We start from the raw sequence: 24296 nt of genomic DNA on the forward strand, positions 1-24296 counted from the left end.
TTGCCGCCTCTACTGCCGGCGATACCGCCTTACACTCTGGTGACACTCTTTCATAAGATACCCTCCCTCCTCTAAGTCGTCAGCCTTCCGTCGGCATACAGCCGATGTCCCACCCTCCCTTTACCTAGTTTCAGCTGGCCGACCTTCGGGGCCGGCCACCGGCGTGCCGGCATTGATTGCTGGCGGTCTGGGTATACTGCCATATACATAATTATCTTATGAACTGATCCAAGCTTACCAAGCCGTCAGCCTTCGGCTGCCGGAGCCGCCGGCGACCCGCCGCTGTGCCGGCGGTCGCCAAGATGGTATTATGCTTAGATACTCAATGTGTCTGTCTTGATGCCTTCCACCCTGCTGGATCGGCCTCCGGCGTGCCGTCGGCCTGCCGGCACCCTCCGGAGACGCCAAGAGACATGCACCCCTTCTCACCCCCCAGCCTTCCAGCAATTCTTCCAACAGTCAACCCCCCTCCTGGAAGAGTACGTCCTGGAACTCTTGAACAAGAAGGTGATCAGGAGGGTAAAGTCAACCAGGTTCCAAGGGAGGCTATTTTGCGTCCCCAAGAAGGACTCCGACAAACTCAGAGTCATTCTAGACTTATCCCCCCTCAACAAGTTCATTGCGAACAACAAGTTCAAGATGCTGACTCTTCAACAAATAAGGACCCTCCTGCCTCCAGGGGCCTACACGGTCTCCATAGACCTGGCGGATGCCTACTGGTACGTTCCAATGAACCATCACGCTTCCTCCTACCTAGGATTTCGACTCCAAAGGAAAAGTTACGCCTTCAGGGCCATGCCCTTCGGGCTCAACGTAGCCCCACGGATCTTCACCAAGCTGGCAGACGCCATCATCCAACAGGTTCGCCTTCGCGGCGTCCAAGTGATGGCTTACCTAGACGACTGGCTGGTCTGGGCGACATCGCCCAAAGATTGTGTACGATCCTGCAACAAAGTCACCCAGTTCCTGGAACATCTGGGATTCAAGATAAACGCCGAGAAATCTCGCCTCTCTCCAGCTCAGAAGTTCCAATGGTTGGGAATCCATTGGGATCTTCAGTCACACCGCCTTTCCATCCCGCAGAAGAAAAGGAAGGAAATAGCAGGGTCTGTCAGAAAACTGCTGAAATCCAAACGGATCTCAAGACGACAGCAGGAACAAGTTCTAGGCTCTCTACAGTTCGCCTTTGTGACAAACCCAGTGCTTCGCGCACAGCTAAAGGATGCCGCGGGAGTCTGGAAACGTTCTGCATCCATCGCTCGAAGAGACCTCAAGAGACGGCTCCCAAGCAGACTTCGGTTACTCTTAAAGCCGTGGTCGGAAGCAAAGGCCCTGAAAAGGTCCATTCCTCTTCAACACCCGCCTCCATCACTCAACATCCACACGGACGCTTCACTGGAGGGTTGGGGAGGTCACTCCCACCAACGACAGGTTCAGGGAACATGGTCTCCCCTATTCAAGACGTTTCACATCAACATCTTGGAGGCCATGGCGGTCCTTCTCACCCTGAAGAAACTCTCTCCGCCTCCCTCGATCCACATCCGTCTGACTCTGGACAACTCGGTGGTAGTCAGATGTCTCAATCGTCAGGGCTCGAGATCGCCCCAGATAAATCAGGTACTTCTTCCAATCTTCCGTCTGGCAGAAAAGAAGAAATGGCACCTGTCTGCAGTTCACCCACAAGGATTCCGCAACGTGACGGCGGACGCTCTATCACGGACAAACCCAATAAAGTTGGAATGGTCTCTAGACGCAAGATCATTCTCCTTCATCTCTCGCCAAGTCCCGGAACTTCAGATCGATCTCTTCGCAACGAGCGACAACAATCAACTTCCTCGATATGTGGCCCCGTACGAGGACCCCAAGGCAGAAGCAGTGGATGCCATGTCACTGGATTGGAACAGATGGTCCAGGATATACCTGTTCCCTCCCCCCAACCTTCTGCTGAAAGTCCTCTCCAAACTGAGAACCTTCAAAGGGACAGCGGCCCTAGTGGCTCCCAAGTGGCCCCGGAGCAATTGGTACCCCCTGGTCCTGGAGCTGCAGCCCACGCTGATCCCCCTCCCGGGCCCAGTTCTCTCTCTGCAAGTACAGAAGTCGACTGTCTTCGCTTCATCACTGAAAGTCAGGGACCTTCATCTCATGATTTTCTCTCCCTAGCTGCAAAGAAAAGGTTTGGGATCTCGAAGAAAAGTCTAGACTTCCTCGGGGAATACAAGACCGAATCCACACGACGGTAATACGAATCTTCCTGGAGAAAGTGGATCTCGTTCGTCAAAGCAAAAAATCCTACGGAAATCACCATTGATTTTTGCATGTCCTTCTTCATTCACCTTCATGGACAAGGCTTAGCAGCCAACACGATTTCTACCTGCAAATCGGCTTTGACTAGACCACTACTTTACGCCTTCCAGATTGATCTGTCCAGCGATATCTTCAATAAACTACCAAAGGCATGCGCTAGACTACGCCCAGCACCTCCGCCAAAACCTATCTCCTGGTCCCTGGACAAGGTGCTCCATTTTGCCTCTAACTTGGACAACGATTCGTGCCCTCTCAAGGACCTGACTCAAAAAGTTATCTTCCTTTTTGCTCTCGCCTCGGGAGCCCGAGGCAGCGAAATAGTGGCATTATCAAGAGACGAGGGTCATATCCTGTTCGCAGATACAGGAGAACTTACCCTCTTCCCTGATCCGACGTTTCTCGCAAAAAATGAATTACCCACCAAGAGATGGGGCCCCTGGAGAATCTGCCCCCTGAAGGAAGATGTCTCTCTATGTCCAGTGGAGAGTCTCAAGGTCTATCTTCGAAGAACTTCAGACTTTGGTGGAGGTCAACTCTTCAAAGGAGAAACATCGGGTAGCGACCTGTCACTGAAACAACTAAGAGCGAAAATCACCTACTTCATTCGCAGAGCGGATCCTGACAGTACACCCGCAGGTCATGATCCTAGAAAAGTCGCGTCTTCTCTGAATTTCTTCCAGAGTATGGATTTCGAAAGCCTCAAGAGCTTCACAGGATGGAAATCGTCGCGCGTTTTCTTCAAGCACTACGCAAAGCAAGTGCATGAAGTTAAACATTTCGTGGTAGCCGCAGGTAGTGTTATGAAACCTGCCGTTTAACTCTGCATAGAACAGCGAGTTACTTGGGACTTTAACTCTACGGGTGCCTGTGTTGACCCTTGTGTGATACATAGTGATTTCATGGACACTTAGTGTTTCTAATAGACTGTTCTTATCAAGGTGAAGTGTCATAGACTTCACATGAGTGCCACATGCCCTAGGACATGATAAGTTTTTTTCTTTGATAAAGACTGACGTTCCTCTGGAACTTGTGTTTCTAAATTTGAAATTTCTTTCAGATTCAAGATTGAAGTCTTCTATTCTCTATGTACATTATTTTTATTATTGTAAATTAACTTGACACCCTTTATTGCAATTATTATTACTTTAACCTGCAATTTATGAAATAAAATGTCTATTTTATTACTTGTGCGTCTCTCTCCGCTCCTATTACCATTATGAAATACATGATTGTCATAGTTTCATTTACCCCTTTCCTTTGGAATTAGAAGAATAATATAAATTGTCTGTATTATATACTCACCCATGCTGTGTAATATTCCTACTTGAATACTTACCTTCGTCATGCCTTCGAGACCAGATTGATCTCTAATCCATGGAATATAGTGATTAATTTTCACTTGTCTACTCTTGAGAATATTCCTACACGAATATTAACCTTCTGTCTTGTCTCCGAGTCCTACACGAACTCTCCGCAGGGTGAGTAGCCCTTCGATGACCACTTCGGATTTTGGTATAATCCGCCGGGACTTCTCTGCCAGGGGGGCAGGAAGCTGGATCCCCACGGAACCTCTACCGAGGTCACATTACATACAGTACCTCTATTCGGAGCCCTTGGCACTTACTCTACAAAAGGGGAAATTTTCCACGATACATTGATTCTCTGGTACTCTTCCATCAGGACGTCATGGCTTGAGCCCAAAAAACGGATTTTGAGTGAAGCGAAAAATCTATTTTTGGGTGAGATAGCCATGACGTCCTGATGGACCCTCCCGTCTATTCTAGTCCAGCCTTTCAGACCCCGCCCTGTCCTGCTGTATCATGGAGATTAGCAAGGAGGTGGCATCAGGATGAGGACGGACGTGACGTCATTTAGCAATGGCGCCCGTTTGTTTACGTTTCGAGTACCAAAAGCAGCCACGTATGAGTGTAACTGTGGAACGGCTCCCCCAGTTATTCTCCACCTTTCCATATCGAAGTGTTAACTCCATATGGGGTGCAGATAGCTATGTGGCGTGTTAATACATACATCCCCTGTTGATATACGATATCTTAGAGGGAAACCTTTAGGATACTCGCACCAGAAGTTAGAATTCTGTGATAACCTGTGGTTTAATTCTCTGGGAATATCCTTGTAGTTAAATATACCCAAGGAAGCTACCGAAGGAACCTTCCATCAGGACGTCATGGCTATCTCACCCAAAAATAGATTTTTCGCTTCGCTCAAAATCCGTATATATATATATATATATATATATATATATATATATATATATATATATATATATATATATATATATATATATATATATATATATATATATGTATGTGTATGTGATAAGCAGATATTCAAGAGATGTTAGCTGTTCAACGGTTTATTAGTAACTGACTTAATATTTACACCAGAGGTGTAAGCAGAGCTCTTTGTTAACAACTTAGGATAACAATCCAATTATAAAACAAGGCTACAATGTTAAAGTACCAATTACATCTTTAAATACATTTTGGTGGGAAACGTATATGTATCATGTTTCCTCCCTTCTATGTTTGATTGGATTTTACAAAAAGTAAAGCAAAATATAAATATATGAATTGAGAATAAAAAAAAAAAGTTTGTTATAAAAAAAAAAGACTTTTCAAAATCGTGACATACAGTGACTTCCCCCTCAAAATGAAAGTCACTAAAAAACATATATGAAATGGAACAAATATAGATTACACTAAACAAAAGTAAACAAAATTCTTAATTAACAAATAGAATTTCTTCAACATAAAATTCATGGACTCATATATGGCGTACTCATTAAAGGCTTGGACCAAGCAGGTTTCAAATTAACTATTTACATTTTAACCTCATGAAATTTTGAACAACTGATAACAAATCAAATAAAGTTTCTCATGCGAATTTCACCATTGACATATGACACCAGATTCTTCTCATTTCTAGCATGACAAAATTTGTTCTCAATAAAGATATTATACACTTCTGGGTTATATTTACCTTCCTTTGTCAAAATATCTGCGATCATCTCTTTTGTCTCAAGCCAGCTATAAGATTCAACAGAATTATCTTCCAACTTTTCTTTCAAATCTGTTATTGTATTACGAAGCAATCGCTCCTCCACCTGCTTTGTACTACCAATCGATTCCAGCAAAGGCTTAGAATCAGTAAACAATCTGACAGGAAGATTCACTGAATCTTTAATAGCTTTTCCAAAGAGTAATTGCCCAAGCTGTGCAGCAAAGAATACCGAATCATCAACTAATTTAGACAAATTCCTTGTTTCCGCTGCCTTTGCAGAATGACAAACCTTTCGTATTGTTTTTGATTTCCAAAAGATAGGCACAGCATCATACATATTCTTCGATCCTAATAAAATAAGATTTCCTCCTATACTTTTATCATCAGTCCTATAAGAAGCATCCCCTAGACCAAAAATAACAAGATCCGTTTTATTGCCAACTCTGGAGAACACAACTTTATTTGGTTTGCTATGGATTCTCTTAACGACCTGATTTACCCTCTTAAGATCTCTTATCTTTGCTTCATTATTCTTCATTGACATTAATAAAGCAGTTATTGATAAATCTGGTCTAGTATTTGCGGCTAAACAACTTATCTTTCCTGCATATTTTCTATAAACTTTATTTTCCTGCTTTGTCAATGGATCATCAGGCTTAGCTTTACGAATTTCTTGTATCTCTTCAATACTATTTGCATAATCTTCCATCGAGATTACAATTTCATCTCTGGTCTTTTGTATATCTATACCAGTGAATCTAAATTTATCCTTTTCGACCTTCGAAACTGTCAAAACACTTTGCACTTTTTCTGTGAGTTGATTAACAAACTCCTTTGTTCCTGCTATGCTGAAATCATCCACGTGAGTAATTACCATCCCTATAAGATCGCTTCCATCATGTTGATAATAAAATGCTTCATCACCACTTACATTCCTCAAACCTTCCTGTTTAAATATATCTCTTATTCTCAGCCAAAATTTTCTGCTGGCATCATCAAGACCATACAAAGGTTTCTTCAATTTCCAAATTACATCTTTCTTCAAATCTTTAGGAGGTTCAATAAAGACATCTCGATCTAAAGTTTTAGACTGCAAGAAAGCAGCCCTAATGTCAACTGATTGCACATTGAACTTCTCATTTGCTGCTACAGCTAGAAATATTTTTACACTTTCCCTCATAGCAGTAGGAGAATCCGCTTGAGGTTTGCACTCTTCCTGGAAGCCTCTTGCAACCAACCTGGCTTTATAATCAGTCTTTTGACCATCATGTTTTTCCTTTTTAGTAATTACCTATCTACTGCCGATTCTTTGTTGTCCATAATCTTTGACTTCCTCAAAAGAATCATAATCTTGGAGATTTTTATATTCTTTTTCTTTAGCTTCAATCACTTCCGGCATCTTATGATATTTAATTGGGAGTTCCACTACAAATACGGTATTATCAAGGTGAAAGCATTCGGCCTTCTTAGACTTCAGCCAATAGGCACCAATAGAATCACCCTTTTGCTCAACATAATCAATGCTTTCATTATTACATGTGCTCTTTTCCTCTCTCTCTTTCATAAAATTACTCACTTCATTCTGGTTTCTTTCCTCTTCATCTCCCTTTTCAATAGACTCAACCTTTCTAGATTGAGATCTCGTTTTTCTTCTGCATTCATTTCTTACTCCATCTTTCTCTTTATCAAGTTTCTCCTCAGTACTGTTACTTACTTCGTTAATCAGCCCTTTATCACTGTCTTCACGGGCATAAACTCTATATGGCTGAACTTTACCATCTTCCACCTTTTTTAAATCACCGTTTGTCCATATGAAAACATCTCTGTTCCTATGACAAAATACCTTTACTGGGCCGCACCAGCTTTTATTATTCTTCTCTTGATAAAATACAAGATCATCCTCTTAATATTTAATGTCATTAAAACTACCCTTTCTCACTTCCGAAGCTTTGATCAACTTATTTTCAAATTCTTCTTCCCTAAATTTCTTGGTTATCTCATGGTGCCTTTCCATGATCTTTGAAATCGCTTCACCGTCAAATAAACTCTCTGTAGCTAAATTACCTGTTGAGATTCCTGGAAAAGTAATTGATTTCCCTGTAACCAGTCTCATGGGTTCATATCCAAGTATATTTACATTAGTGTTATGTGTCCATGCTGCCATATTTACTGCTATTTTCAAATCAATCTTTTTGTCTGTCTCTAGCATCTTGGTCACAGTAACATCAGCAGAATGATGATTTCTTTCATTTAAGCCATTGCTCCAAGGAGAGTATGGTGGACCAAACTTTACTGTAAAGCCAAACTTACTTGCATATTCATTTAACTCCTCATTCTGAAATTCATTTCCATTGTCAGCCCAAAAACCAATTGAAGGAAAACCAAACCGCCAGTTCCAACCATTATTCAAACCATTGACTACAGTTTCCATTCGCTTATTTGAAAGTACTACACCTGAAATAAATCTTGTGAATGAGCAAACCATCCAAAGTATGTACTTATTTCCATTCTGCTTCAAATCGATAGCTACAATCTGGTTAAAATCAGTTACCTTTGGAATTGCTACTTTTGGCCTTCCCAAAGATCTTTTGAATTTCTGACAAACTCTACAATTAATTACTACCTTCTTAATTGTTTTCCTAATTTCATCATTTAACAGATTAGCATTTCTATACGCCCAAATTAGCTGTTCTTCTCCTTTGTGGTTAGTTACCTCATGAATTCTTTTAACTTGTTTATAACTTTGTACATCTTTTTCCTTTTTCATAAAGAAAACTGTCTCATTTGTAGTCCATGTGCCACACTTGTATAGTTGCAAAGCTTGATGTCCTCCATCAGTATCATGCAACTGAAACCTTTTTGACTTCTGTAAATTAATAACCATGATATTATCATGCATGATATCTACGTTCCATTCCTTCAATTTATTTTTGCCGAACAAGAAAGGAATATTTTTGGCGTCAATCACATATGTTTCAACTATCATCTTTACAAAACCATCTTCAGAATCTTTTTCTTTCCATACAACTGGAAGACTGATTATTTCTGCACTATGAAAGACAGGTCCATCACCAAATCTAAAATCCTGAGAACAAGATTTACTTTCCAAATCCTCCTTTCTTATATCGTTAATATCGAGATACCTGTCTAGCCATTTCCTTCCAACTAGAGTTTTTGGGCACCCGGTATCAACAATCATTGCTTCCACTTCATCAACTTCTTTCGTGAAATGAACATCCATAGTGTGATCAATTACTATCTCCCTGCTTTCTTCAGCTACAAATCTAACAGTATTTGCCTTATTTATCATCTCTTTTAACTCTTTCGTTTCCTTCATAAGTTTCTCATTGCCTTGTTCAAGATTTCTCAGTCTTTCATCAACTTTCATTTCTGATTGTGATTTAAAGTTCGAAGATGATCTGTCAAATCTCCTTGCTGAACTGTCACGTGGTCTTGAGACCGATCTAAATGACGTTCTTGATGATGACCGAGACGGTGTTCTAGAAGGACCTCTTCTATAGTTACCAGATGCAGTTCTCCAAAATCCAGGATTTGAAGTGGATCTTCTATATCTGTTAAAGTTTGGTAGCTCTTTAAACTTTTTCCACTCTTGGTAACGACTCCTGTTATCAGTGTAAAATGCATTAGTATTTAAAGATATATCTGATGTCGAATCTCTATTATTTTCTATTTTCAGCTTCCTAAACTCCATCTTCAATCTAGTAGCAACATCATCTTCATCAAGAGGTTTCCTTTCCACTCCATGTTCAATAACTTCTTTAAGGCGAGTCTTCTCATCCGAGGTTATTTTACCTCCTTCGTGAGCTCTCTTTATCATTAATAAACTCAATGCATAATTAAGACAAGCATTTATTTTTTCTCTTGATACTTCAGCCATCAAATCTTCAAACTTATCAAGAAATTTCTCGCAACTTTCTGATTTATCTGTAGAAAAGGCGATAATCTTCTCCATAATGTCATTACACTTTTCAGCCTTAGTTTTTGCATATTTCTCAGCCAAAACCTCTAAAATAGTTTCTACTGTCTTCAAAGTGCTGTTAGCTGTACGATCGATTACAACTGTAATCACATATTCCTTAACCCTCTCATTCTTCTTCAAGCTTTCAATTAAATCGTTATATTTATTGTACTCACTATCTTTGTTATTACTGCTCCAATCCTCAATTTCAATTCTGAATCTTTCAAAAGTTTGTCCAACCCAAATGGGCGGAAACTTGGCTTTTGTAATCGGAGTTGTAGTTGGCAAAGATTTAATTTTTGAAGTGTTGTCCAGTAACTTTATCAGAATATCATTTTGTTGTGTTAACACATCTGTTAAGTCTGGCCCCGAGCTAATAGAATCAGCAGAGCCGTTGACTCTGTGATCACTAACCTTAGACATGTGTGTTGACTCCATGTGCATAATGAAATTAAGTCTATTTTCCAGATTTTCCTCGCACGCGTCACAGTAAGTTTGAGATGTTCTGTTATCTATTGTGAGCATCTTGTACTTAAAACAGGTCAAATTTCTGAAATGGTCCATTAAAATCTTCACGTCCTTATCCTTGAATTTCTTTGATTTCGACTTAGCACAATCATCTTCCGTACCAATATGACCAAAGAGAGGGCCATTACAAGTTTTACATTTCACAAAATCAAATTCTCCGGTAACCTTATTTATTTCCCCGAAATTCAAAAGGTTATCAATATCATTAGCAAGGTCGTTATCATTTTTGTATCCTGTGGTATCAAATGAAAACATATTTATTTATCTAAAGACCACCACCATGGATATTAGGATCATTCCAAGCCATACTGAACAAATAATTAATTTCAGTAAAATTATCAATCCCCACCTCAATAGTAAAAACTATTTCAAATATACCTAATGTGTTAATATAATGACAAATTAAAACTTTAAATGTAATCACAAAAGAAAAATGGGATTTTTTATATATATATAAATATATATATATATATATATATATATATATATATATATATATATATATATATATATATATATATATAAGTGAAAGAATGAAAAATTACAGCTAAATTTGAAGTATTAAGTTCAACTGCAAAACAAAAAGTTATCAACTACGGGAATAACAAAATAATCCGAAACTAGGCCTTTGGTGCCATTCTATATCAACAGTTCCTTATCATTCGATTTCCTCCATAGTCTACTCAAAGCTATTCTCTATACATAAAGACTGGCATTACAATCATCATGTGTTTCTCCGTGAAAGCATTACTTCGGTAAGTTTCTTCCACTACAAGCATTACCTCATGATGTGCTTCCAGCGCCAATACACAGCTCCAAGTTTAGACCTAAGCATACAGAAAGTACTTGCAATTCAGCCAAACGAAGATCTCATCCTCTGGGCTCACGTTCGTTAACCATCCGTCATTCCTGAGTCTTCCTTCAGCAAATATTCAATGTAGGGGATGTCTTGGTATCATGCTTTATACTTGAATCCAACAAGTGAAACAACAAATAAGAATCTGCCAGCTGACTTGAAAATCCCCCCATCCTGGCGGTGAAGGTGGAAGTCTACTCCATCGTCATGATATTACGTTGCAGCATTCCACATTAAACTCACTATAAACTTTTCTTGATGCTTTGAAGTTATGGAAACCGGCAGTGTGTGTAGTATAAACTTTCCTGATGTAAAAAAAAACAATTCAGATCGGACGCTCTGCTACCAAATGATAAGCAATTATTCAAGAGATGTTAGCTGTTCAACGGTTTATTAGTAACTGACTTAATATTTACACCAGAGGTGTAAGCAGAGCTCTTTGTTAACAACTTAGGATAACAATCCAATTATAAAAAAAGGCTACAATGTTAAAGTACCAATTACATCTTTAAATACATTTTGGTGGGAAACGTACATGTATCAGCATGTACAGTATGTATGTGTGTATATATATATATATATATATATATATATATATATATATATATATATATATATATATATATATATATATATATATATATATATATATATATATATACACATGTGTATATGTGTGTATATATATGCATGTATATATGCCAGACATATAAGTATTTGGTCTCTTCCCGTCTCTTGGGTAGGGAGAGAGGTGGTAAGTCCTAGAGGTATACTCGGAACCAAACCCTCCCACAAATTGGCGGAACTGCCATGTTGTAGTTAGCAAAGGGGTTGAGGTGGGAAGGGTTGAGTCTATGTGCGTGCATATCTAAATATTTACCTGTCATTTTTGACAAGTTGCGTATACTAGTGTTTGATATTATTCATCGTCATGATACATAACATACATAATTTCCATCCACAAATTCAGTTATCAGAAGTTTTTCACGTTCTAAAGCTTGAAGAGAAGTTTCTTATTCCTTGCTAATTTTATAAAACCTGAATGAAGTTTATTTGATGATTAAGGAAATAATAAATGATTGTTATTACACTGCTCCTCTAGTTATATAACTATTTAAAGGAAGTTATTTTACTAGAGATCTGCATTTCAAGTATTTGTAATTCCCTATACTATTAGACCTGTATTTAGTATTCTGAGAGTTACAAAAGGTTCATGTAATAACATTTTTAAAATCAGGTTAGATTTTCTCATTAATTTATTTGTCATACATATGATTTTTGTATGATAATGTGCTAGAAATAAATTATGTTCCCGTGTGTATTTATTATAAATGTTGAAGTAATAAAACTTTTTATTATTACCAAAATTTAATTTCTTTTAGAGATAAACAAATGTTGTGTTTTACTGAAATTGGTAAATTCCTAATACGAAGTTGCAATGTAGCTTTGGTCCATCAATGTACAGTAACTGGTCTAATGTAAACTTGCAAAAGTATCCAGCAATTCATGTTTCGTCCTTTTTACAGTGACTTTATTTGTTTACTTTAACACAATATTAATTGAGTGCCATAGGTAGTATTTGTACATACATACATACATATACCAAGGCACTTCCCCCAATTTTGGGGGGTAGCTGTCATCAACAAATGAAACAAAACAAAAAAGGGGACCTCTACTCTCTACGTTCCTCCAGCTTAACAAGGGACTCAACCGAGTTCAGCTGGTACTGCTAGGGTGCCACAGCCCACCCTCCCACATTATCCACCACACATGAAGCTTCATAATGCTGAATCCCCTACTGCTGCTACCTCCGCGGTCATCTAAGGCATCGGAGGCAGCAGCAGGGCCTACCGGAACTGCGTCACAATCGCTCGCCATTCATTCCTATTTCTAGCACGCTCTCTTGCCTCTTTCGCATCTATCCTCCTATCACCCAGAGCTTTCTTCACTCCATCCATCCACCCAAACCTTGGCCTTCCTCTTGTACTTCTCCCATCAACTCTTGCATTCATCACCTTCTTTAGCAGACAGCCATTTTCCATTCTCTCAACATGGCCAAACCACCTCAACACTTTCATATCCACTCTAGCTGCTAACTAATTTCTTACACCCGTTCTCACTCTCACCACTTCGTTCCTAACCCTATCTACTCGAGATACACCAGCCATACTCCTTAGACACTTCATCTCAAACACATTCAATTTCTGTCTCTCCGTCATTTTCATTCCCCACAACTCCGATCCATACATCACAGTTGGTACAATCACTTTCTCATATAGAACTCTTTTTACATTCATGCCCAACCCTCTATTTTTTACTACTCCCTTAACTGCCCCCAACACTTTGCAACCTTCATTCACTCTCTGACGTACATCTGCTTCCACTCCACCATTTGCTGCAACAACAGACCCCAAGTACTTAAACTGATCCACTTCCTCAAGTAACTCTCCATTCAACATGACATTCAACCTTGCACCACCTTCCCTTCTCGTACATCTCATAACCTTATTCTTACCCACATTAACTCTCAACTTCCTTCTCTCACACACTCTTCCAAATTCTGTCACTAATCGGCCAAGCTTCTCTTCTGTGTCTGCAACCAGTACAGTATCATCTGCAAACAACAACTGATTTACCTCCCATTCATGGTCATTCTCATCTACCAGTTTTAATCTTCGTTCAAGCACTCGAGCATTCACCTCTCTCACCATTCCATCAACATACAAGTTAAACAACCACGGTGACATCACACATCCCTGTCTCAGCCCCACTCTCACCGGAAACCAATCACTCACTTCATTTCCTATCTTAACACATGCTTTACTACCTTTGTAGAAACTTTTCATTGCTTGCAACAACTTTCCACCAACTCCATATAACCTCATCACATTCCACATTGCTTCCCTATCAACTCTATCATACGCTTTCTCCAGATCCATAAACGCAACATACACCTCCTTACCTTTCGCTAAATATTTTTCGCATATCTGCCTTACTGTAAAAATCTGATTCATACAACCCCTACCTCTTCTAAAACCACCCTGTATTTCTAAGATTGCATTCTCTGTTTTATCCTTGATCTTATTAATCATTACTCTACCATAAACTTTTCCAACTCCGCTTAACAAACTAATACCTCTTGAATTACAACACTCATGCACATCTCCCTTACCCCTATATAGTGGTACAATACATGCACAAACCCAATCTACTGGTACCATTGACAACACAAAACACATATTAAACAATCTCACCAACCATTCAAGTACAGTCACACCCCCTTCCTTCAACATCTCAGCTCTCACACCATCCATACCAGATGCTTTTCCTACTCTCGGTTCATCTAGTGCTCTCCTCACTTCATCTATTGTAATCTCTCTCTCATTCTCATCTCCCATCACTGGCACCTCAACACTTGCAACAGCAATTATATCTGCCGCCCTATTATCCTCAACATTCAGTAAACTTTCAAAATATTCCGCCCATCTTTTCCTTGCCTCCTCTCCTTTTAACAACCTTCCATTTCCATCTTTCACTGTCTCTTCAATTCTTGAGCCAGCCTTCCTTACTCTCTTCACTTTTTTCCAAAACTTCTTCTTATTCTCTTCATATGAATGACCCAATCCCTGACCCCACCTCAGGTCAGCTGCCCTCTTTGCCTCACGTACCTTGCACTTTACTTCCACATTTTTCTCTTTATATTTTTCATACTTCTCTACACTATTACTCTGCAGCCATTCTTCAAAAGCCCTCTTTTTCTCTTCCACTTTTACCTTCACTCCTTCATTCCACCATTGACTGCCCTTCCTCATGCTGCCTCCAACAACCTTCTTGCCACACACATCACTTGCAATCCCAACAAAACTTTCTTTTACTAACTTCCACTCCTCTAAATTACCAGTTTTTCTTACTTTCACTTCGTCATATGTCATTTTCAACCTTTCCTGATATTTACTTTTTACCCCCGGTTTTATTAGCTCTTCAACCCTCACTAGCTCCCTTTTACATTCACCTACTCTATTCCCTCACTCTTTTGCTACAACTAATTTTCCTTCCACCAAAAAATGATCAGACATACCGTTAGGCATACCCCTAAACACGTGCACGTCTTTCAATCTTCCAAACATTCTTTTAGTTATCAACACATAATCCATTAATGCCCTTTCTACTACTCTTCCATTTGCCACTCTTACCCATGTATACTTATTTTTATCTTTCTTTTTGTAAAAGCTTTTACTTATCACCATCTCTTGCTCAACACACATATCCACCAGGCTCTCACCACTCATTTTCACCTGGTACGCCATACTTCCCAATGACACCTTCTACCTCTCCAGCGCCCACTCTAGCATTTAAATCACCCATGACAACTACGTAATTCCTTCTACCCAGTCCTTCTACACACCTAGTTAATTCATTCCAGAACTCATTCCGCTCTTCTTCACTTTTCTCACTACCTGGCCCATACGCACTGACAAATGGCCAACATTCCCTACCCAACCTAACCCTTACCCACATTAACCTAGATGATATCTCCTTCCATTCCACTACTTTACCTGTCATCCATTCACTCAGCAATAAAGCCACACCCTCTCTCGCTCTTCCCCTTTCAATCCCAGACACTCTACCAGACATTTCACCAAACATCACTTCACCCTTTCCTTTTATCTTCGTCTCACACAAGGTCAATACATCCATCCTTCTATTCCTAAACATACTTCCAATTTCACATCTTTTACTCTCTATCGTACTACATCCACGCACATTCAAACACCCCAAAACTAGAGTCCCCAGTCACTCTCCCCCCAGCTCCATCTCTTTGTTGCTGTCTCACAGGATGTAGATACAGGAGAGGGGGTTCCCAGCCCCCTCATCCCGTCCCTTTTAGTCGCCTCTTACGACACGCAGGGATAACGTTGGCGCTATTCTAATTTTTATATGCCCCCGTGGCCACAGGGGGGCATATTTGTAAAAGTAAAAAAAAAATGTAAGCACTCAACTCAAGATTTGCTTTGCTATTTGTGTTCTGAAATTCAAAAACTGGACTTGCGATCAAAATAAAAATGAATTATGGAAACAAAAAGGACATATTGGAAACAGAATTACTAAAAAAAGACCAAGAAGTGGAAAAGTATCAGCATAGAAATATCCGTAAAACTGTACATATGAATAAATAAAAAAGAACTTAAGCTTATGTTAGGTAGGTAGTGCTTACTAATTTACCTCCTTACCTCTCCTTAATAACAAAATGGTCATTGGAAGAAAGACAGTGGAGGGAAGTAGATTTAAAGATATAGCAAGGAAAAGAGAGGGGCATAGAAATACTTTAATGAAACTTATTAGTGGACATGATCATCATTATGATAACGAAAGCCTTGGTACTATGAAGAAGTGATACCAGTCACAGCAGAAATTTAAGACTTCATATTCTTGTGCCAAACATGGATATATTGAGAAAAATGTGTGTTGAAGATCCAGTTGGGTCAGCATGACTGGCTGGAAGGAAGGAATGAAAATATACTTTAGCTGTAAGTGTTTTATGGTGAAGATGAGAAGGAAAATGTAAAAGTTCACGTACACAATCTCAGACAAATGATAGCCTATAGGTAATTTGAGGTTTGGTCACCTACAGGTATTTTTGTTTAAGCTAGGGTAGGTATCAAAACTAAGTTTTTCAGTAAAATAACTGTTGATATTAAAGGTAATTTCACAAAATATAGATTGAAAGAAATGTTTAATTTGTCAAGTATAAAAATCTGTACATGTGTATTCATTATCTTATGTATTACAGTGAAAAACAGATTGTTGGCAAATGTATAGAAAATTAGATCTTCTAATGAAGGAAATTAGATTCTAAGTCTACTGATGAATTTTGAAAGATTGTGTCACAAAGAACATATGAAATAGAAGACATCACATACATAATTAATTTTATGTACAGTATCAGCTAACTACAATTGAACAGGTGACAAGCTTAAGTAAAAGGCTCAAATTCATAGGTCAATCCTTTTAAGATTTAAGTGTTCTGGGAAACCTACCTGATAATAGTAATTATATAATACTTTGGAAGATAGCATTGTATTTCCTTTAGAATTTTTAAACTGCATTACTCAAAATGCAATGAAAAGTACCGTACTTAGGCCTGGTTAAATAAGTTCTTGAAAGACACAAAATCTCATTTTGGAATAGACACATCATTTATGTGGAACTCCTTTTTAAATGCCAATGTCTACCCTAAGATTGAAAATTTCCTGTTTTCTTTTCATTCAAAAGGCCTCCCCCTTTAGTTAGTTATTGAGTGAATCTGGAGATTGATGACACCTATCTAGGTGGGAGTACGCCAAAGTTACCCGAAATCCAAATTGTTTTTTTTTTAAGTCTAGGTTTATAAACTTTTTGATAGAGAATGTCTTTTGAAATTGCTATAAATGCCTGTGAGAGTAGTTCAAGTGACTTGGTGAAGGTGTGTCAGCTACAGGGTTTTGTTTTGTTGTATTGTTTTGAGGAATGTGGTAGCAATTCCTCTTCTTGAGAATTATAATCAGCTGATAGCTGATTGCTCTAACAGTCCAAAACGTAAAAGTAAATTAATGTGCAGTTCATGGAAAAATCTAGAGAAGACTATGCTAGTTAATTGTAATAAATTAGATACTGAAATGCCACTCAAACTACTTTCTGGTTTTCTGGAGTTAATAGTACCATAGTAAGCTTCATACACTTACTACATGCTTCATTTGTGAATTTAAGAAGACCTCTGACAGTGCTTCTAGCGTAACCTGCCCTGTTTTGTACGCTATACTAACTTCTCAAGTTTTGTCTAGTGGTTCTGGTTTGCCCATCAGTAGGCTTTTGATGGTACACTGCATTATATAGTGGATCGTCTCTCGGGAGCCTCGGTCTCACAATTAGTTCAGATCCATCCTCCTATTGTGTAACCTTTGTATTTCCTTGATCCGATCTGCTTTATATGACCATTGGATTCTAAGATAGAAGACCATAATGGCAGCTGGAACTTTTTAGTGCCTCATTGGCCTTTCCTTATAGTCTTTTTATACTTGGCTCTCTAATTTCCTGAACTTCCTCTTTCTAGTTTCCACTTCTTGTTTTAGGAACAAGTCCTTCCTAATGGTAAGTCTTATGAGAGTAGAAATCTATTTTGGTGTGTTTAAAGTAGTTTATAATATAATGCTAATGAATAATCTGAAATTACTTACTCTCTTGACCAATTTGAAAAATTATCAATTAAACACATTGTTGCCATAGTTTTATTTCTTGTGTGTATGATGCTATTCTTACTACTTGCACTGACCAGCCATTAATATTGTAACAACTCCATATTCTTTTATCTTGAAACAGCTGTAAGAAGATCCCAAGGGCCATTGAGGCAACACCAAAAGAAAGAAGTAGATACCAAGTCGTTATTGTTGGGTGTGGTGCGGCTGGTATCGGAGCAGCCAGAGAACTTACGTCACATGGAATTAATTCTGTGCTTATATTAGAAGGTTAGTTAAATTGTGGTTGAGTTATTTGTGCCATATATTTGGTCAGCAAAATACTGTATTGTATCCAATGCCAGAGACAATATGACCCTTCAGGCTGTAAATGGATTTGATTATTCAGAATTCTTTAGCTTTCAAGGAATTGCTGTGAAAGGTGCTTTAAAAAAAAAAATCCACTTTTGAAGTGTTTGTATTATCTCTCATTTGCTAGTTTATAACTTCAGTGCTTTACAATGGGGTATTCATAATGACCATGATTCTGCTTAGCACATCCAAAAAATTTTCCAAACAGTCCTGATGGACCCTCAAGGTCATTAAATAATCTAGATTATAGAATGATCTTAGCATATCATATAGTCCAGTCAAGGATTTGCTTGATAAAAGATACCTCTCTGAAAATTGAACAACCAACTTTCACTCTCCCTGTGCTCATCATATCTGTCATCTCACTCAAAATACCCTTCTGATAGTCAGTATATACTACAACCCTTGAGCTTATTTCCATAGTCTGATTAAACTGTAGCTGGAAACCAGTTTAGAAATAGTTCAAGTCATCATGTTGATTAGTAAAGGTGTGCATTGGAACACTAAAAATATTTTGAATCTGTGGAAATCTTGACAGATTATGAATGCTGCTCATGTTTGAAGGTCTAAAGGCCACTTAAGAATGGCTAAGTCAAGGGACAAGGGACAGCACAGTGTCCTAGAGACCCACCATATATGCATATGATCAGTGCTCAAGCCCCCTCTCATCAAGCTATAACCAGATAGAACCAGGCAAGGGCTGCTGATGACTCCGCAGATAGACTTATCAGCTCCCGCAAATACCCAATCCCTAGCTCAGAAGGAGGATGAAATTACAGAGGCTTCTGGAAACTATTGGTCTTGAGCATGGTTCGATTACCCATCCAACGTATTGCCAGGCAGGAACTTTTCCAGCTGGCCACTTTAAAGGACTAATTGCCTTTGCCTAATGCAGACTTTTATCACAGTTCTTACTTATTTACATTTAATCACACTCTTGGATAATTTATATTCAATCACACTCTTGGATATTCATTCCTCATTGAGTCCAATTATCATTGACACCCAGATACAGTACTCAATATGTCAGTCAAGCATAGACCTTCAGTGCTCCTGTATCCAAAACTAATTATTTTTAGTCTCTTATTAGTTTACTGTATTCATACACCCCTACTGACTTAAAACTTATAATACTGTGTGGATCAGAGGTGTGGATACAGAGAAAGTTGAAAAAAGATTTTGATAAGGTGACACTACAGCCCCTGGATACGATGGAATAACTGCGATGATATTGGCCGAAAAGGAAGTGACTCCCAGAATACTTACAAGATTATTTTGTAGAATGTGGCATAAGACAAAACCTAATGAATGGGAGCTAGGAGTGTGGCTGAAAATGGCAAAAAAAGATCTGACTGAGTCATCACACGTCAGTTGTCATGAAAAAATATAATTTTTTTATTCTAAAGAGGCTAGAGAGAAATATTAAGACATGTACAGCAATGTGTAGAATATAGGAATCAACAATTTTGTGGAGAGTCCTGCGTTATTATGTTTCTATTAAATATGTAAATTTGAGTAAGTCTATTCGTGAGCATAGTAAGTGCAAAGTTAATGTTAGTAGAGTCCTATCAAATAAATTTCCAGTGAACAGTGGAATACTCCAAGGGAATATGTTGTCACATATGTTGTTTATCCTTCTCATGGATTTTGTAATGCATAGAACAGTTGGAGATGGCAGAGAAGGATTGGACTGGATTGTTAATAGGAAGTTAGCTGACCTAGAGTATGCTGATGATGCTGTCCTTATTAGCAGAACACATCAGGATTTGCCGTGCTTGCTTACCAGAATGCATTAAATATCACAGGAGGTTGGGCTCATTTAGAAGAAATACATTTCATTGGAAGGAAAAAGGACTAATGAGGTAGAAGGATTAAAATATTTAGGAACTATGATCTCTAATATAGGGTCTTTAGAATCGGAGTTTAATGAAAGATTGAAAAAAGCAAATCAGACAATGGCTAGGTTGAATAAAGTTTGGAAAAAAAATTGCCTGAAATTACACAAAAAAAATCAGGCTATATATCAGTTTAGTGAGATCAGTGTTACTGTATGGACATGAGTCGTGGTATGACAGTAAAACAATACCCAACAGATTTTGTAGATTTGAGAACAAAGCCCTAAGAAGAATATTGGGAGTTAAATGGCAGGATGAGATCATGGTGAAGGGCAGATGGATATCGTTTGGGCATGCTCTTTGCCCTCCCCAAGAGAGATTAGTTCACCAGACTTTCAACTGGGCTCCTCAAGGCACTAGAAGAGTTGGAAGACTCAGACCTACATGGCTGAGGACTATGAAGCGTGAAGTAGGAAATGACGAATGGAGAAGTATTGAATCAGAAGCTCAAGATAGAGACGACTGGTGAAATCTAACTGAGACCCTTTGCGTCAATAGGCGTATGAGGAGATGGTGATGAGACTGCAGTGTATTATTATAAGGCTCATGGTAAAAATGTCACCTTCCAATGAGGATGTTCCAAAGAGATAAATTGATTTGTGGTTGTGAAATAGATTGATAGGGCAATTTGAGATGGTTCAAATATGAGATAGGAAGTGATATAGAATAATTATCAGAAAACATGTAGATATAGAAGTAGCAAGAAGAAACCCCAAAGGAAGGCAAAAGAAGTAATTGAAAAGGGAGTTGATTAAGGACCTGGACCATATGACATTTCATTAAGAGAAATTCAACACCAAGCCACATTGAGGAAAATCCTGGTAATGACAGTGATGATGATGGTGGCACAAAGCCTGCTTAAATTAACAAAAACTTCATGAGGAATAGTAGAACATATTGGACTATCATAGTTACTGGTCTCAAACAAGTCCTTCACCAGCACACCAACCTTCTGGAATTATCAATGTCCCCTTCTGTTACAGACTAGAACTACTTGACAGTATGCACATAAATAAAATTACTCAACACTCATAAAATCATATTAACATAATGAAGTCATTCTTATATCTCACCATTACCAATACAGTATTACAAGACTTTCTAGAACGTACCTCAGAGTTAAATGATGCACTATGACCTTCGAATAGTTACACAAGCAGTTTAGAATTGTATTCGATATTCATAACTAGTGTTTCCTTGTGTTGGTGTTTCTTCCCTTTTGACATCTTCCTCACTAATAGCAATTATGGAATCTGTTTATCTTCATCACTATTCATCAAATCTAAGCTATAGATAGTTTGTTTACAAATTTAGATATTGTAAACATTACTTGAAAGTTTAAATAATATACAGTATTAAATACTAATAAAAAAAATGGAAAACATAATCTTGGGTAAACTTTCCTCAGTGATTATTTTATACAATTTTTTGTCTGAACAAAAGATTTGTTTCTCTTTCATTGATGCAGGAAGCGGTAGAGTTGGGGGCCGCATCAACACCATTAAAACAAGCGAGTCAAGTCATGTTGACTTGGGAGCTCAGTGGATCCACGGAGAAGTTAACAATGCAATACACGAATATGCCAAATCGAGAAATCTATTATATGATTTTGTTTCTGTAGATGGAGAAGGTGAGATTCTTATGTTGAAAGTGTTGTAAAAAATGCTTTTGAAGCTATTTTTTTTATCATAACTGAATTCTTGTTAAAACAGTGATGTAAAAAAAAGTAAACAAAACCAAAGCGCAGTGACTTATTGAAAGATACTGACAGTATTTGGGACACCTTGATTTTTGCAGGAGATTTTTACACAGAAAATGGCAACCTTATACCAGCCAATATAGTTGAAGAAATTATGACTGTCATGGATAAAGCTGATGATAGTTTGAAGGATATGTCCAATGCCCCACTAATCCTTTCAGTAGGAAAATTTTTCGAAGAAACATTCAAGAAATATGTCTCTTCGTGTCATCGCGATTCTCCAGAGACGGTGAAACTAAAGGAAGCACTATATGAGTGGTACATGAGGTATATAGATAGGGAAACTTGAATATATACTTTGTATAGCTTGATTATATTATCTAAAGTTTCTAAAAAGTAAAGTAAAAGGAACTATTTTTTCTTTCTAATCTCAGACTTTTCATACAGTAATTAATGTGCTGTGTCTTATGAATATATGCAATGCATGTACTGTACAGAACTAAATACAGTACAAAGATTGTATTATCTATTTTCTATAAAGAAACTAAAAGGGACTACAGTATTTCATCTTCTTAGTTTCTTATTTGTTCTAGCACTACTATATACAAACATGATGCTCTTTATGTAGGACTATTATTTCAGCGGTAGCTGAAACCGCCATTAAAGTTTTTGCGAGGTGTAGCTACCCTCCACTAGTTAGTGGAATTGGGTAGTGGGGGTAGACCCACCACCCCACTCACACTTACACTAGTAAACAACCGCCACTTGTTATTTAAGCTCGGTAGAGGAAAGATATAGTCTTACTCGCCCGTCAAAACCTTATAACACTGGTTACGATTAAAAACAACAGGCCTGAAAGTTTAAGAATTCCTTTTTTCTTTCAGATGGTGACCCCAGACTTCCCTTTTGTATGAACTCCGTTGCTTCCCTTAGCGAAGCAATGATGCCCACCTCCAAGGGAAGGCTCTTATTTCTCCTTGGACCTTTTGGATCTCCCCGCTAAAGAATGATTCCGAGGGTATTAGAGTTTACCGCAGCACCTTCTGCTTCTGCTCACCTTCATTCCTTCAACACCGGTATAGGAAGGAGAGCATTGGCAGACTGATTCCCTTCAGGGTTTCCAGTCAGGGGATACCTTAGGGATAAACCAAGAAACTGGCTTTGGCTATGTTTTACAGGCAGATCTCGATGCTGACCAACTTGAACAAAGCTTGTTGACGGGAAGCAGAGAGCCCTGCCCAGGGATCTGCCTCCAAGTGTTGGACAACTTTCCCTTTCGAGGGAGAGTTAACCTCCACCATGTGTTGGGCAACTTTCCCCTCTGAGGGAGTTAACCTCCACCAGCCAGTATTCTTCCTGCTTGCGGGTAGAATTGCCGACACCAGCAACAGGGGTCGGTTGCCTTTCCCGCCTGCAGGACAGGCTGCAGGAGAGGACAGATGTCTACACATTCCCATCTTTCTGCATAGTAAGGAGGCTTCTAAACAAGTTGGGGCATCACAAGATCTTTTGATGACCTTAATATCTCAGTTGTGACACCAGGCAGAATGGTTCCCAGACCTTCTGTATGTGTTCACGGAGGCACGAAGAGAGCTCCTCCACTTCCCGATATACTCAGACAACCATGTGGAGACCTTCCATCAAGTGATTCCATCAATTTGTCTTCACGCCTGAAGGCTATCAGCAACTCCTCGAAAAGAATGGAAGGATACCTCTGGGGAAACATCTGCGTTAGTATATCAGGCAAAGTGGACCATCCTTTATGGTTGATGTCTGAGACGGGGTATCTCTCCCCTCAGTGCCACTATAACAACAGAGCGGAGCTCTGGTTGTACCTCAGAGAGGAGAACTTTATTTGGTATCGGCAATGAAAGGCCATCATTTGGCCTTAAGCCCCGTTTAAAACTGAACAAAGCTAACATTCCTTCCTCAACAGAATGGTCTGTCCTTGCACGAAATTTTGAGCGCACCTGCCTTCATTTGGGAATCAGAACTCCTCCTGGGAATATAGTGGAAATACTATGTTCACTAAAAAGAGCACCGTCTTTGTCAAGCAGTAGGTAGTGACTTGACGAGGAAGATGGTCTTTTTCCTAGCTCTAACCTATGCAAAGAGTCAACGAGCTACATGGTCTGTCCCATGACATCGCCCATTCATAGGGATGAGGGCAAGTAACACTCGGTTTCATTTGCAAGTCATAGCCAAGGCTCAAAATCCAGCTGGAGCACATCCTAGAATCAGGCCCTACCAGATTTAGTTTCCGTTCTGTAATACTGTAGATAACCCAGACCGATTGTTTTTCTGCCCTGTAAGGGCAAGGAGGAAATGCTTGATAAAAACCTCCAGAGTCCGCCCTGAAATCAGCAGGCTCTTGGTGAGCACAAGGAAAACAAGAGGAAGCTTACAAAAAACTCTACATCTTCCAGTATTA

The 24296-nt window shown here is 38.9% G+C and overlaps 1 protein-coding gene across 1 annotated transcript in view; it reads left to right on the forward strand.

The window, feature by feature from the left end:
• LOC137616558 (uncharacterized) overlaps window positions 1-24296 on the forward strand; it is a 142425-nt gene that overhangs the window by 80075 nt on the left and 38054 nt on the right. Inside the window, exons 11-13 of the mRNA XM_068346420.1 lie at window positions 18045-18190; window positions 21635-21796; window positions 21964-22192. Coding sequence (XP_068202521.1) covers window positions 18045-18190; window positions 21635-21796; window positions 21964-22192 — 537 coding nt within the window. The remainder of the gene's footprint in view (window positions 1-18044; window positions 18191-21634; window positions 21797-21963; window positions 22193-24296) is intronic.

The sequence above is a fragment of the Palaemon carinicauda genome, chromosome 22 (assembly GCF_036898095.1).
Source record: "Palaemon carinicauda isolate YSFRI2023 chromosome 22, ASM3689809v2, whole genome shotgun sequence".
NCBI lineage: Eukaryota > Metazoa > Arthropoda > Malacostraca > Decapoda > Palaemonidae > Palaemon > Palaemon carinicauda.